The 17,024-nt window shown below is 38.3% G+C and overlaps 2 protein-coding genes across 10 annotated transcripts in view; both read right to left on the reverse strand.

The window, feature by feature from the left end:
- Positions 1-2,260: 2,260 nt before the first annotated feature.
- Positions 2,261-5,873, reverse strand: LOC127650081 (homeobox protein Hox-A1a-like). The gene is made up of 2 exons (XM_052135282.1): positions 3,509-5,873; positions 2,261-3,291 (listed from the first exon to the last, which is right to left on the reverse strand). The coding sequence occupies exons 1-2, from the start codon at positions 4,131-4,133 to the stop codon at positions 2,939-2,941; spliced, it is 978 nt and encodes a 325-aa protein (XP_051991242.1). The 5' UTR covers positions 4,134-5,873; the 3' UTR covers positions 2,261-2,938.
- A 1,305-nt stretch (positions 5,874-7,178) lies between these two features.
- Positions 7,179-17,024, reverse strand: part of LOC127650078 (homeobox protein Hox-A3a-like) — a 48,038-nt gene continuing 38,192 nt past the window's right edge. For 6 of the 9 annotated variants that reach the window (XR_007971389.1, XR_007971391.1, XR_007971387.1 and 3 more), the window contains 3 exons: positions 13,898-14,456; positions 8,562-12,790; positions 7,179-8,176 (listed from right to left, as the gene is read on the reverse strand). Coding sequence is in view for 1 of the 9 variants with exons in the window: in XM_052135278.1 (XP_051991238.1) it covers positions 12,000-12,790; positions 13,898-14,339 (1,233 nt within the window). In the remaining 8 variants the exon portion in view is untranslated. Of the gene's footprint in view, positions 12,791-13,897; positions 14,457-15,916; positions 16,737-17,024 lie in introns of those variants that run through there. The other 3 variants (XR_007971386.1, XR_007971385.1, XM_052135278.1) reach the window with 3 other exon arrangements.

Genomic DNA, 17,024 nt, shown 5'->3' on the forward strand with positions numbered 1-17,024 from the left:
AATTATTCGGTCCAATTCCTCAATTTCAAAAACTTTTTTTTTTTTGTATAAAATTGTAGTTTTGTAATTAAATGAATTAATATGGTGACACAATTATATTTTTGTCCACAAAACTTATTTCAAGCATTTAAGCCTACACCTTCAGATCAAAAGTTTTTTTCAGACCATAAGAAACATTTAAGGCAAGTGACCCCAGACTTTTGAATGGTAGTGTATATTTAAAAATTAACATTAACTAATATTATACAACAAAGTTATAATCGTTTTTATTATGATAATGTTAAAAATGTTTATTGACACGTTTTGCATTAATGCTTTGTCTCCTTACACATTATCCATTTAGTGATTTTAATTTAGTTTATAATTATTGAAAAACTACATTTTAGATGTGTGTGTGTGTATATATATATATATATATATATATATATATATATATATATATATATATATATATATATATACTGATTGCTACTAAATATATCATAATGATTATGAAATTTAATACATGCTTCAGATTACATATGCCTTGTGTCCCTTCCTTAATAGAAGTTTCTTACTTTCCATGTTGTTTTGCGTTTAATGTAGTTGTTGTTGGCTTTCTTAATCTGCAAAAGAATGTAATTGCATCTATGTTTTCACAGTTCAGTCTTATTTTTATAAGTAGTTAAAAAAAAAATCATAAATTCTGATTTCTGAAAGTGCAAAAGAACTGTTTGAATGTGCCACTTGTCTATTGTTAAGGAAAATTTGGTAAAAAATAATAATATTTGGGTGAAAACTGGGCCCATTCATTTTTGTTGAGGCCCACTCAAAAGTAATTTCCTGGCCACGCCCTTGTTGTTACTTCAGGAGAGGTATTGCTGTTTGTGTTTCTCCCTCTCTTTCTCTTGCTTGTTCTCTCTCTCTCTTTCTCACAGAAGTTACAGAAGTTGAGTCACTTCAGCATTAGGACATGTATCAAATCGATAACAGTGTAAACACTTTTTGGTACTTTCACAGGAGTTGACAATCTCAGAAAATGTTTATTCATTTTTCATGAAACTGTAAAGTAATTTTTTGGAAAATGTCTTATTCATTAGTAAACTGAATACTTTAACCAACAATTGGCTGTTGGATTAAGTAAAACATTATATTAGACATACTACAAAGATGAATACTTATTTTGTGAACATCAACATACAAATTCACTTATGTCACACCTTGTGGATTTAAGGTATAGGTGAGGATGATCATCAATCAAGACTGCATTGCTTTTGCTCAGGGAACATGGCACACTATCAAATAAATAAATAAATTATATATATATATATATATATATTATGAAATGAAAAGCTCTAAATGTGTGTGTGGTGTTTTATACAGTGTGCCAATGGGAAGTTCTTAAGGATATTTTCAGTGTTCTGTGAGCAGTTGTGTTCTACTGTCTTTACAGACTTGGAGAGAGAAGGGATTGCATGAAGGAAGAAAAATGAAATAACTTTTCCTTTTTCAGCCTCAGACCTGCCATCTACTTTATGGTTGAGATTTGTTTGAGAGCAAATGTAACACTGAATGTAAAATCTGATAAGACAATTGTGTTATTGTCATATCTCATGATGTTTCAGATCTGTTAGTTTATTATATTGCTCTATGACTGCCTCACCTTACACCTAAGGCTACACTCTGTTAGCACAAATGATATGCTGATTTAGGAAATCATGTCATGACCATTGATGAGGTCAGATTCATTCTTGTCGATAGTCGAGATGATTAAATCAATGTTGCCTCTTTTTTTTTTTTTGTCATCCTTTTCAATTCGATTAACTAACAGGTCAATAGGGTTGTCATCAGGACTGACAGTGATAGCATTGGGCATCATCCTTTCGTGGATAAATATGCTTGCCGTGTGCCAATATCGCTTCTTCTCTCGGGAGGAAGCCACGCACGGATGCATATATCAGTTACAGAGAAAGAAAGTGAGATATTGGCTATTCAAACAAGCAAAATCAATGAATAAAACTTAACAGACAAGTCCAGAATGATCCTCAAATACCTTCTAATTAACATTTCCTTGAATAAACGTTGTGTAGATAACTTGTAGAAGTCTGGGCTGTTGAAACTATCAAATTGTCAATATTGTTTTTGTGACCCATAAGTGTGGCTGGTATGATAAATCTGTTCTAACAGTACCTGATATAATGTGTAAAGTGTATGTGGAGATCATTAACATTGACAAGCATTGGCACAATCAAGAGTACAACAACCAGAGTTCAAATAAATTAAGAACTATTTTAATTCACACATTTAATTCACCCGTAACTTGATCTTTTCCTAAAGCATGATTAGCGTAAAAGGCTAGAGTCATCATCACCGACTTATAAAATTGACCGGTTGACAACTTGTAGAGCATTGTGTTGCAGAACTCATACGATACAGAACAATAATTTGGCTTAACACCATGCACATAAAACCTGGCCCAGAAAAAGGTGTCATTATCTTCAAACAAGTCTTTGCTGAGAGTTATCAGGATATTTCATCTCTCTCTCTCAAAATAACCCCCCCACATTTATTGCACTATCATCTGTTGGTTCATGAGGTAGGCATTTTGACAAGTAATCTACAAGTCCGACCTAGCAACGATGTGTGTAAAAGTGCAGCATTTGCTCTGACTGCAAGAAAATGCACAAGCCACTTGTGAGAACTTGTTCTATCTTGCTTGACAAGGTGTCCAAAACAATTAACAGTCATTTCACACTAACAACAGTATCACAGGTAAAATACACTAAGTAGTTCAAATGTTTCAGGTCGATATAATCTAATCTCTAAATAGTGCGTTGTTTTCTATACACTTTTACTCATGTCCGTGTTTGGACATGATTGTTTTTACAATTTTGACATTAGAGTAACTGACTGTTGTGCAACATCTTTTTTAGTTTGGCAGAACAAATGCCAAAGCCTTTTAATTCGAGGAGTATGGATCAACAGTCGATGAAGCAGGGGAAGGCGTAGGTGGTGGCGAAAGTGACTTTTCTGAGGTGTCCTCTGGTTTTTCATGACCATCATTCTGTTCGGACGGCGATTTGGGCAATAGACCTTCCTTTTCGCGCTTCTTCTGCTTCATACGACGATTTTGGAACCAAATCTTCACCTGAGTCTCGTTCAACTGGAGCGCAGCTGCAATTTCCACACGCCTCGCACGAGTCAAGTATTTATTGAAATGAAACTCTTTTTCAAGCTCTGTCAGTTGTTTTGTGGTAAAATTAGTGCGCACAGTGTTTGGCTGCCCACCAAATCCATACTCTCCAGCTTTCCCTAAAGAGAGACGATAAACAGATAAATAAAAAGTGCATGCAAAATCTTGATCTAACTATTAAATAGGTGTTGCTGAATGTAAGCTCAGTCCCCACAAAGTTATATGGCCTAGTTTCAGCTGTTGAAGAGCAGAGTTAAGTCAGTGCTAACTTTTTTCTTTCTGTCCTTCCATATAAAAACACGGTAGTCAACATGAGAAAGTTTTCTATTCACTTACCTGTTTTTGGTGGATTCCTTTTGACCTTCATCCAGTCAAATGTCTGACCTGTAGACACGCCATCTGACAGAGGTGAGCAGCATGCATCATGATGGGCCACATGCAGAGGGGAGAGAGGATTTGAGCAGTCTCCCACAAAGGTAAGGTTTGCCTGATCCGAACTATTACCATATGTGTCCGAGGAATACTGGAATTGATGCCCGTTTCCACTGCTGTAACCATGGCGATGATGACGATGCTGCACAAAGGTAGAGGAAATATTTCCAGAATAAACTAATGGCCCGCACTGGGGAAAGCTGACAGACGAATCTACATCTTGATTTAGGGCATAGTGACTGTATCCAGCGCAAAAACTTTGAGTCCCGTAACTTGGATGGGCACTGTAGGTAATTGAAAGAGTCCCAGGGGACTGATACGACACGGCTTGATTTGGATGAGGGGGGACTGCGTCTTGTGATGATCTACTGGACATGAACCGCTCATCCCCAATGCCATTATTTACCCTAACAGCACACGATTGGAATGTTGAAAGTCCGTGGTCACCATGGAACGCTCTAACAGAGCAGGATCCCCCGCCACCTCCATCTCCACTACCTACTGCTGAAAAATCTAAGAATGTGCTCATTGTGGCATCGTCGTGGGTGTTTCTGCTCGTGGCTGCCACACTGACCGATCTTTGGGCCGGGGACTGGTTAATGTCTCACCAGTTACCCGGGGTCGAACGGAGCCAATTTTCAGCTTCCTTCAATCAGTCGTGTATTTGGTGGGGGGTGTCTGTGCACCAGTGATAAGAATGAGCAGTGACAGTCACGTGGGCCGGGGCAGCCAGTGATCAGTTGTTCTGTCTCATCTTGATCTTAAGTGGCCTTGCACTGACAGCTTGTCGTTAAAGACCAGGCTTATGTAAATGCCGACCCCTTGTCGATCAACATGACGTAGGCCCGCATTGCCCATTGGGCAATTCCTATTGAGTGGATGGATTAGCTGGCATGCAGAGAGCAAGGAATTGGATGGACGTTGTTTCACAGACACTGTCCTGAGGACCCCGCAAACTAGAGGGCTGTATGAGTGGGGAAATATCTTGAAGAAATGTGTCATGTTAGGTGAGTTCCAAACTATTGGATATGTATCTTTTCTTCTGGTTCAATATTTTGATAATTCAATTTAAATTGAGTGGATTACGCTGATTTTATGAGGGCGAGTGTGTTGCAAGAAGATATTCTGCCGGTTGTAATGCATCAGCTTTGTCAAATTGGACTGTTTACTAAAACTTGCACTTTAGTCATGTAATGAAGCTGAACCTTATTTAATATAGCCTGTGCTTAACCAAGGTAGATTTACTGTTTCAACTGACCTACGACAAATATATATTCTCTTAGGGACCTATGTCAGTCTTCATTACACAAAAGTAGGCATTTATCTCATATTCAACGAGAAAAATATGCATTGAATTGCTTATTTTGCCGAATAATGTTTTGTGATCAGACTTACAAAACAGCACCAACCAGCATCTCAGAATAGCATTCTGAGATTATATTCTTCTCACTACAATTGTACTTAGCATTTGTCTTGAGTTACCACAGACTTTGTCAGTCTCATTTTGAACCAGTTTGAACATTTTATGTTGACCTCTCTCATAAACAAGGCATTTCCATCCACAAAACTGGATGTTTTTTGTTTTTGGAACCATTCAGAGTAAATTCTAGAGACTGTTATGTGTGAAAATTAAAGAATTTTAATTCAGCAGTTAAAGAAATACTCAAACCAGCCCATCTGGCAATGGTCCAAATATAAAAAAGAAAATCCCCATTCTGATGGTTGATATGAACATTAACTGAAGCACCTGACCAGCATCTGCATGATTTTATGCACTGGTGCCACATGATTGGCTGATTAGATAATCGCATGGATGATTGTTGGTGCCAGATAGGCTGGTTTGAGTATTTCTGTAACTGCTGATGTCCTGGGATTTTCACGGACAACAGTCTCTAGAGTTTACTCAGAATGGTGCCAAAAACAAACAAAAAACATCCAGTGAGCATCTGTTCTGCAAACAGAAATGTCTTGTTGATGAGAGAGATAAACAGAGAATGGCCAGGCTGGTTCGAACTGACAAAGTTTACGGTATCTCAGATAACCACTCTGTACAATTGTGGTGAGAAGAATATAATCTCAGAATGCTATTCTGAGATGCTAGTTGGCGCTGTTTTGGCTGCACAAGGGGGATCTACACAATATTAGGCAGGTGGTTTTAATTTTGTGGCTGGTCGGTGTAAATATGGGAGGGGGTGTATTTTATCTTCAGTTGAGTAAGGGAGACATGCGCCCCCTCTGGATCACAATGGAACCTATTTTTACAGCTTTGTCGCCCCCCCCAAAATGGCGCTTTCATCAAGCTGCTGGCGGCCTAGCATTTCTCTTCTCCTCTTCTTAACACATTTTCTTCCACACTTATCCATACCCTCGCGAAGGGAGGGGGAGTGAGGCAAGCAACAGATGCGGCAGCGATTGGAACGAACATACTGTTTGTTTATTTTGCATGTCGTCTCAGGTTTAGGGAGACGACGTTTTAAGAAATCTTTCCTTCATTTACAAAAATACTTATTTAGAGAAATTTTTTGTTATTAAGTTACATAAAATACGTGTAATTTGTAACGTAAACATAATAGAGTATTGCTATTATTACACTTGCAGAATTGCCTAGAAGTTCGTGAAAAAATAGCAATAACCAAACTTTTTAAATTAAAAAGGTCAAAAGTAATTTCAATCAGGCCATTTCAGTCATTCAGTAGGGAAAAAAGATTTACAGAGACAAGAGACAAATTATTACGTATGCCACGCGTAATAAAAATAATAGTGTTTTGTGTGATCCTAACTGGTGTTAAAACGCCAATAAAAATGAATTATTATTGATCGTGCACGTGGGATGTGCTTCAGTATCCCATTTTTTATAGGCAACGTGAGAATGAAAAGACACGATATACGAAAAGACTCTTATTTGCGCAGATCTTTCACTGGCAGTGATTGTCTCGGTGCTGTCAACATGCATGAAAGACTTTGATTTATGAGTTCGTTAAAAGAGGGAAAGAAACATCCCAGGCATTTCCCCACGCCGAGCGGGGACAAAGAGCACAACTCGAAGAAGCCATATTTGAACCCGGTTTAGCAACTTAATTTGTAACTTTTAAAATGTGTTAGCAGGAAAACGGGACAAAATATTATGGATGAAGTAACATTTTAGTTGTAAACAATTATAGGCTACATCTTAAGAAAATGTGCATCGTGCAGAAAAGGACAATAATTAATAAATAAATAATTCTTCGTTGGTTTTTCATCATGCACATCATTTAATCAGAAATCTAATTAAAGCACCTTTGCCCTTTTGGTCATCTTGCCAGGTAATTATAATAATAATAATAATAATAATTGCTAGCATTGAATACTCATTACCCCTAATAACATTGTTTCAGGATGGATCTTAATCTTAATTTATAAAAGTTGTAAATATAAAATGTGTTTATTGTGTAGTTTATTTGTACGAGAACATTGTCTGACTGCTCTTTGCACGACTAAACATGTATTGCCAGCCTACTTTGAAATAACCAATGCAAAATGTTTGATTTGTCTGATCTGTTAATTTGAGAGCCGATTAATGACTTGACACTTCAAGTAGTTCTAAAATGTGTATTTATTCTTACAAAAACAACCAACATAATAAGCGAGACAAAAAAGGTATAAAAAATGCTAATCCTTTATAAAATATGTCTATGCATGTATATTTAAGCATCGCACATGATTTACGGCATAGCTTACCTTCGATCATTTATAATAAATGTGTCAGTTTACGTCGCTTATCTTTTCAAATTTGCAAAAAAGAAAATAAATAAATAAAAATAAATGAATCAACATTGCAACAGAAACTCCTTATTTATCCTAGAATTCATTGATCAAAATTATGATGCTGTCATAACTATTGATTAGCTATGAAGGAAATTATTGTCAAATATTCCGTAAAGAAATAGAAGTCCACTGATATGAGACACTTGTACAGTGTTGGCATATCAGACAGATAATACATGAGTCGGTCGACGAAATATCGAAGTCCTGCAACAACGTGTCCATAACTTGTTCGGAGTGGCACAATGATGGTACATTGATGTCCCTTTGCCCAGATCAGTAGGCAATTGACTCGGAATATCTTTCAGACTTCTGTTTCTAAAACTGCATTGAAACAGTTAAAAAGGTTTACACGTCGTTGTTATTGCAGGGCTACCCGAAGACTGTTGCCAGTTCGTTATGAAAAATAATCTGAATATCCATGTAGGCTACAAGGCCCCCGCCATGACTCAAGTCATACATGGAGGTGTCCTCGCCGCTCCGTGTACAGCTGTCCTCTCTAGGCCAGGGACCCTGTTGGTTGTATTGCTTTGCTGCTCTTGGATCACTTTAGTCTGTGTCTGCCGTTTATATTTCATACGTCGGTTCTGGAACCACACTTTGACCTGGCGTTATATTCTAGCTCGAGCAACGCGGCTAATTCCACACGCTGTGGCCAGCAAAGCTAATTTTTAAAGGAACTCTTTCTCGAGCTCCAAAAGTATGCTGCTCTCAGGCGGCGCAAACCTCCTCCTCCACTAGCCAAACCACCCTCGGGAAGCTCTGGAGAAGCTAAGAACAGAATAAGTCAGACACACAAGAGCACAAGTACGTTATGTTACATAGTCAACGCCCAATATTGGCTCTTATCACACTGCAAACGTCGCCATATATACAACAACAATAACGCAAGCTGATTACCTAAAAAGCATTCTGGAAAAGGATTTAATGAAGGTATGCTTGAGCTGCCTGTGCGCTCCAGTAATCTATCAATCTTTCTTACTTGTTAAACATCAGAAAGGCCTTGGCATTATTCAATTCAAATTGAATAGGAGAATCAATGTGAAATTCATATAGATAATTTAGTAGTAGACTGTTTAGATATTTAAGATGAACAGCATGGACAGGAAAGTGATACTGTGGCAACTGTACTGTGTAGATAAGTAGTTAAACGTACCTTTCGGGGAGAAATAACAACCCTCTCTTTAATTGCCGTTGATGAGCATGTTGGTATAGGAAGCCAGGTACTTTTGATGGTTCTTTTCGCGCATCCATCGGTATTCCGGTTTCAAAGAGTTGGCGGGCAGTGGATTGCCCCCATCTAAGCTGTGCCGGGGCCCTTTATGGCGTTTCTGACTGCCAAGACTCAGGCTTTGGATGGTGTGTTCGAAAGGAGGTGGGATGAGAGGCTGAGTGTTCGTGAGAGTTGAACCTTTGATTGATGATTTCTGAAATGGAAGGAGGAGAAGAACTGAGGCATTCCACGAGCGAAGACCGACTATGAAACCTGTCTAACACTTAAATTTGTAATTCATTGTTAAAATGTCTCATCCAAGAGCGTAGGAAGGGAAAGTCCTTCCTGCTTTCTCAATAAAATATGCTTGTCATATACAAAAACAAACAAAAATGATTTTATTAACTCTGATTATGACCATGTGTCCCCGTGTGACCGTGCTTATTTACACATGCATTTAAATGAGACTTGGTTTGAAATTGGAACGAAAACCCTGTGACACAGGTATGACAAATTACCTCTGCCCAATGCAAATTTTGGGTTTATTCAAAAAGATCCGACAGACAGATCTGAAACTCATCTTCGAGCAAAGTCTCTCTCGTTGAGGTCACTGTTGTTATGTACATCGGCATCGTGGTTTTCGGTCAAGAAGACAATATCCCCGCAGCTTGTAGTCAGGCTCAGAACAGTTCTTTTTGAACAAACATGATTTGGAAGCACATATGCCCCTCCCCCTTCGCGCAAATCTATTATCCAATTTATTGACGCACAAGTTCTGCTTTGGATCCTGGTAGTAGTAGTTTCAAATGAAGAAAAAAAAATATTACCTCCAATGTGCATGTGAAATAGACCTACTCACACAACAAAATGTAGCCTACGGTAGAAGGCCGCCAATTATCACCGACAATACACGCTAGATATCATTCAAGTAGGCCTATAAAATACTCTTGAGACATAGCATACAACAGCCGTTATACGTTAATAGTTCATAAGCATATAGCCCAAAATTTGATTGTTAAGGGTATACACTTGAAGCAATGAATGTGTGCTTTAGCTAACTGCTAACATTTCGATGGTGATAGGCCTACATGGCTCTCAGTTCAATATTTATAGTAAAAAGTAGGCCTACTTCTTAACGTTCTTACATTAACCCGTAATGTTTTTAACATTGATAAAAATAGTAAAAACAAAAACTACCAAAAGGTTCATATAGCTTCATATCACATGCAGCAACTTATTTTAAATAGGCTATAATAATTGACGTTCCGTATAGGCCATGTCATATTATTATTAGATATGGACCTCTGAAGGCCTAATCGGTGAAGCCAAATTTTGTCAGTTTGTTTGTTTGTTTATTTGTTTTAAGAAAAAGAGTACTACTTGGGCCGTTTGCTTCAACTAAACAAAGAATCATGGAAGCCTGCGCGCGATCAATCTTACTTGCCAAAGGGTCTGACAGCCTCGTGCCCTCACAACACAACTATAACTCCACGCGACATCAAATCCTGCCAGGATGAAAGGCAATAAAAGCTTCATATGAAAAGTTTGCCTGATTCTCTTTCTCATAAACACATTTTCAGATTGCATAACATCAGACATCCCATTTAAAAGGGCGTTACTTTGAAATCAACGAGTAAGTAATTATTTATTTATTAAAGAAGTCAGTCAAATTTTATTCTGGAAACGACGTGAAAAATATTCCATCTAACCATATGTCAAAAGCCGTATGTGAAAGGGAATTCTACAATACACGAAAGTACGAAATAATAAAAGTTTAAGCCTGTAGTATTGATTTATAATTTATGGCACTATGATAGCCTACATGGCCAAGCCAATTGATGACCTAAATAGAGGCTAGTGAAATCACACCGAAAAGGCCAATTATTTGCCAAATGTTATCACTAGAAATTATCATTAGATGTGTGCTTAGTTGCTTGTAAAATTGAAGAAGACCTCTTTATTGAAAATGTAATGTTAAATGGAATTAGTTATTGGTAGGCCTATTGTGAAATGCATTTTTAGATGTACACTTTTTAGATGTTGACTCACGTAGGCCTATATAACTGATTATCATCTACTATTACTTTTACGAATGAATGAATGCATGCACAAATGATGAGTCCTTCCAGTAACTCTTGTCGTTGGCCTTACTAATATGTCATTAGTCTGTATGCAGTGTCGACAAACTAGCACTAGTGTACTGTCGTCTGCCTATCAAGGGGCCGGAAATTATAATATAAGTTTTTAAATTTTAAATGTTTCTCTTCAACAGGCGCTACTGGAGGCTGTAGAAGCTGTCACGCCAGGAATGGATTGGATTGCTCACACTTTGCACAAAATGCAAGACTGCAGGAGTGACGGTCCACATCACATTAGCCTGTTTCTGCCTTTTCTTTACAAAATTCCTTTCAAGTATCTTGAAATATTAGAAATATCAGTCTGATTACATTGTTGCTTCATTTGAACAGAACGCAATGCAGACAAAGGTATGCACTAAGCAAATTGTCATTTTAGCTGTTGATGACTTTGATTTTCTTCCAGTTGCTTATACATGTGTAATCCCTTTGCTACTAAGGCAAATACATAAGATTGTCAGTTAGTTTCTTTTATTTCTTCAAATGTGGAGCAACATGGATTGACAAAAAAATTTGAACAAATAAAAATTATGAACATCTGACCCTTGTATCTTCTGACTCTTTAAAGAAAGTAATGATTAACATTTGCACACATTAATATTCGAATACATTGACCTTTAATAAACAGTCTTGCCTGTTAGCACTGGACCATATAATGTTTCAGTATAAACAATACAGGGAGAATTCCCGGCTCAATTTTGCCTTCTACCCATCAACTGAAGGACTGGGCTAAATAACACTAGAAATCTATTGTCAATGACAACAAAATAAATACACGTGAAAGACCTGAAACACATGAGTTCACGCTGTAAGATAAGACTGTTGAATAAAGAAGTCGTGCTCATATGCATTCTTCCTCAAGTGCAAAATGCAAAACAGAAAAATAGGGAGGAAATAAGGCTAATTTAAAAATTATTGGACAGAGGACAATTTTGAACATTTAAAATTCACATTTAAAATAGGACCATAAAACCATAGTTCTGTCTTCTTATACCCTGTTTCATATTTTCTTAAAAATGAAATAAAATAGGCTACATATTGTCATGATAACATGACGTGAGTTTTGAGGAAGTATAACGTTCTCTTTATATATATGCAAACTTTTAAACCAACAAAATAATTTCGCAGAGCTACGTCAGGAAAACTAAGAACCGAATGGACGGAGCTGTCGGAGGAGGAGGACGTAGTCAGGCGAGGAATGTGAAGGTGTGCCGGTGAACGGGGAGAAAAATACATTGCAGTCACATTACAGATGAGTCAGTTTGGGCGCTTCCTGAATTCTTCCCTGAGAATAGTGCGTTGTAAGATCTGTGAATGTGCACGGATTTGGTTCGCACGCTCCTTGATGATGGCTGTTTCCCATGGTGATGGCGCCGTTGTAATCTATATTGCCTTGAGTGGGGTGCGGTAGATGTGTCAGGCCAAAAACCGAACCTCCCATGCCCACTGAAGAATCCGAGTAGCTTCCACTGCCACTGATATAAACTGGGCTACCCTGCACTTGGGTCCCGTAATTACTGTTGCCTTGAAGATTGTGCGTGTCGTACTCCGGCGTGGTTGTGCCAGTAACCAGAAACCGCTTTTGAGGAGGCGGGCAATTGCTCAGAGGTGGATATGACGTAGGAAGGCTGTATGCATTAGGCTGGGGTTTGTTGTAAGATGTTGGAGGGGGTGAGTCGTAGGGCACGCTGTTAACCAGAGAATGAATTGAACTTAAATATCCACTCCCACCCCCTGCTCCGCCACCTGATGACAGTGCAACGGGACTGTGGGGAGACTGTGTTTCAGGAGAGGGCATCATTCCAAGCCCCTTTTGGTCCTTTTTGTACTTCATCCTGCGATTTTGAAACCATATTTTAATTTGCCTTTCCGTCAGGTTGAGCAAATTTGCCATTTCTACTCTTCGAGGGCGGCAGAGGTAACGGTTAAAGTGGAACTCTTTCTCCAGTTCCACGAGTTGCGCAGATGTGTATGCTGTACGAGCGCGCTTGGAGGCAGCCGAACCGGGAGGACTCTTGTCTCCAGGATAGCCCTCCACTGTATGAGGACAAAAAAAAAGCCTTGGTCAGTTTAAGCAGAAAAGTGTTTTACGCATATCACAGTAAATTATCTCCACTTATTAATTTATTCATAAAGGTCCTACTGGTAAAGAAAGAAAGAAAAGGCTACATTTGGCATCTTTATAGTATGAACCTATAAAGTAAACAGACAGGGAACTGCGTGCATGCGTGCCTGTTGTAGGCCAACCAAACAATGAATGAAGAATAAATAAACCTGAAAATGTGACCACAAGTATCCAATCTAAATGAAAAAGAGATAGATAGATAGATAGATAGATAGATAGATAGATAGATAGATAGATAGATAGATAGATAGATAGATAGATAGATAGATAGATAGATGATAGATAGATAGATAGATAGATAGATAGATAGATAGATAGATAGATAGATAGATAGATAGATAGATAGATAGATAGATAGATAGATAGATAGACAGATAGATAGTGACTCAAAAATGAACTTTCTCTAGTCAGTTTTACTCAATCCTCCCATGTTAAAATTACATTAAATTAGTTGATTTAACAAAAACGTTTCTTGTAAGCCTTAAATCACGTGCATTGGGACAACATGGATATTTTTATAGAAATTGCTTAAATACAAAACCGTGCCCATATTACGTTGCTAATATCAATACAAAAAGTTGAACATGCTAAATGGTTCATAACATTAGAAGTGGTCTAACTCAGTTGTTCTCAACCTTTTTGACTCCAAGCCCCCACTGTCCAAGAAAATATTTGAAGGCCCCCTCACCCAAAACTAAACTTGTCTGATTAAAATAATTAATCATGGATAATTTTTGATTCTAGAAATTTCAGAAAGAATCTGTTTATAATTTCTAGGTATACATCATAAAGTATTTTTTATAATTTTAATGAAGTGGGATTATTTTAATTGTTTTAATATTTCTTATTTTTAATGAATTTTAAGTAATCTTGAGGCCCCCTTGGAAGTAAACTGAGGCCCCTTAGTGGGTCCCGGCCCTCTGGTTGAGAACCACTGGTCTAACTCATATTCATTCATTTTTATAACCGTTAATCACATTGGACCTCATAAACTCCTATGATTTGGTTGATATAATCACCTGGAATTGTACAGTAGGATTTCTGCTTTGTGTTCTGACGGGACTCCTTCATCCACGGGAAAATTTGTTTCCTAGTGGCTGGCGTTGGCGAGGCGTGCCCTGGGTTCTTGGCGATGGCATCATTGCTCGGAATATGGTTCAGGGCACTAGGGGAACCTGGTCCAGAGGGGACAGTAGGGGGCTGATTGTTGTCGGGGGTGTCTGGTACTGGGGCTTGAGTCCCGTTACTCCGTTGGCAGTCCTCAGAGATATCATTGGGTTTGTACAGAGCTGCAGAGCCACCAGGCGACTGCAGGGAGCATGCCGATCGATGGTGCTCACGTTCCACATGAAGGCCCTGAAGATATTGCTGCTGATTGGCATCATAACCTAAACCGTTTGCGCTTTGATAGGGGAAGCCACTGTAAATTGCCGAGCCGTCGCAGTAGGTCGCTTTTTGCATCTCACCGTTTCCCAATGTTTATTTCTCTGTCTGACAAGGTCCTGACACCGTTGTAGAAGAACATTGGCTCTACGTAGTCACGTGACACCCCTTCGCCAATGGGCTCTACGGTTGAACCTACGATGAGAGAAGATATGGTGAGCGGGTAAAATAAGGCCTATCCATCTTACTTCACAAAACTCGGTTGACACCGCAGCGAGACCCGGAGAGCTGGTCACCACTTACCTTATGGCCAGCTGTAACAATAGCCAACATATCTGAAGAGCTCTAAAACATAATTACCGGTTAAAATATTTAACTGTCCAGTCGAGAAGGCCAAGTAAAAAATAAATAAATAATTAATTAATAAACAAAACGACCTAGTAGATCTTAATGTACATTTATAGTCTGAATTGTTAATATATTGGTTGTGTGAGACTTTCTATACGTAGGCTACATTATATCCCTGGAATTTACAGGATGTACATTTTTCATTGTCCGTTTTTTCTCATAGCCTCTTTTTCATGTTTATTATATTTTCCTATTAAACAAAGAATCAACCGGGTTATATGCATCTAAGTCTTCTGTTTTCTTCCCTAACATATTATGATTTTAGCCAACATCTCTTCAAGCCTCTGCGTGTAGCCTACTGTTTTGGTTCGAAAGCTATAGCAGCTAGAAACCTGAAAAACCGGGCGGACTCGCGCTTCCATGAACACGCCATGAAATTTTCCCCGCCAGCCATAATGATTGGCATGTTACTGATACATTACGGGACACCAAGATCTTGACTGCTGTGAAGCGCGGAGATTCTGGTAGTCAACAATATCCAATATGGGCAAATAATCCAAGTAATATATACATCTAATTTTACATAGATTCCAATCGAAAAAAGCTGCCTTAACTCACTTAGTTATATTAGTTTAATAATAAAATTTATTTATGTACTTAATGGCACAAATGTCCCGTCTCTGGGGGAATATTTAATAAAATAAAAACATTGGTTGTAAATCTAAATTTATCTCAGACGTCGACAGTTTTGTTCTTAGAAACACAATGAAGAGAATGAAAAACATGATCTACGCGTACAATACATGTAAAAGCATTGGCTTTAAATAATAATAATACTACTACTAATAATAATAATAATAGAATATCTCGACTAGGCAACTTGTAAAAAAGAAACTGAGGAATTATTGACAGGCCAACCAAAAAAATAAATAAATAAATAAAAATTGGAGAAACATTTTTTACAACAATCAAACACATGTGATTGCTGAATATGACCTGAATAGCAAACTGAGAAAATATAATCACATGCAATTAAACCAAAAGACCTCTTTGATTTTAGACGATCTATCTACGCTTGACATTATCCACTTTTTCACTCCCTGGCATAAGCATACACATGAAAAGCTCAAAGAAAAGACGTTCAAGGCACAAAGTGTGAGACCCTGGCTGCCGCACGGGAGGAATCTGGCTTGAGTGTGTATGTGCGAGTATGAACTCTCCCTGAACCGAGGTTTCAGTCGTGCGATCATAAATCACAAACTCGCTATTTAACAGCCATGCGAGAACTCTCTTTCTGTCCCACTTACCTTCCTCTCTGACGAGCAGCGCGCAGCACGGCGCGAGCTTCTCTCATTCAGCAGCAGAAATCGATCAAACAGTGGTTCAGAGTTAAGCTAAATATGGAAGACAACAAAGCGAAAGCTGCACTTGCAGGAGTCATGGGACGTATCTGCAGTGAAGCAGCGATTCAGTTGCGCGCGAGGACTAAAATTATTTTCTTTTTTTTTTTTTTGTCGTAGATCAGTAAAGCACGCAGATTAAGAAGGTAGCCTAATCTCGTGCGCCTTAATCGTCATGATAAAGCACCTTCACGTATATTGTGTGTTTCGGTGTTTCGGACCTATACTAAATGCCACCATTAGCCACTCTAGTGTGCCTTTCATGTAACACTAACTTGCGCAAACTAGCACGTTAATACATACTCATGCACACCCCAGTAAACTCCCTCAGCGTCACAGTAGACAAGAAAATTATGCAAATGAAGCGCCTTCTCAAGCCAAGAAAGCAGTTGCACTCCCCTGTGAACACAGTCAGGACTGGCTATGGACAACTTCATCAAATTTAATACGTTCAAAAAGTGTATGCTCAGAACAAGACGATTTGTGAAATATTGTGTTTCAACGGCACATACGTGTGATGAACAGTGTACGAATGATCCAATAGACTGCCACCTTAAAAAAATAAAGATTTTTAAAATTAGTTACACAAACTGTTTTAAGGGATAAATCATAACAACAGCTACATCAACAACAGCAGCAGCAACGACAACAAAATAGATAATGTGCTCAATGGAGCTATCAATCAAACCTACTGCAAATGCTTTCGACAAACTCCATCCATTTAACAAATAAAATTGATAATAAAGCGCATCACTGATGAAAGTAAAGGATGCTTCTTCATTATAAAAAAAAAGGGTTGGAGTAGTCATAGACCCACAAAGTAGCAGAAAGAAAAAAAGGAACTGTGAGCTATAGGGAGGGAAGATTGTGGATCAAATTCTTCTGCATACGAGTGAATTACCAACATCAACTTGTGTCTTTTCGGGGTCAAACTAGAAGATTTATGTCCTAACGCAGCACAGCAATAAACACAAACAGATTCCTGTTCTCGCGCGGCCCACTGGATTACAGATTT

This window comes from Xyrauchen texanus, chromosome 10 (assembly GCF_025860055.1).
Source record: "Xyrauchen texanus isolate HMW12.3.18 chromosome 10, RBS_HiC_50CHRs, whole genome shotgun sequence".
Taxonomy (NCBI): Eukaryota; Metazoa; Chordata; class Actinopteri; order Cypriniformes; family Catostomidae; genus Xyrauchen; species Xyrauchen texanus.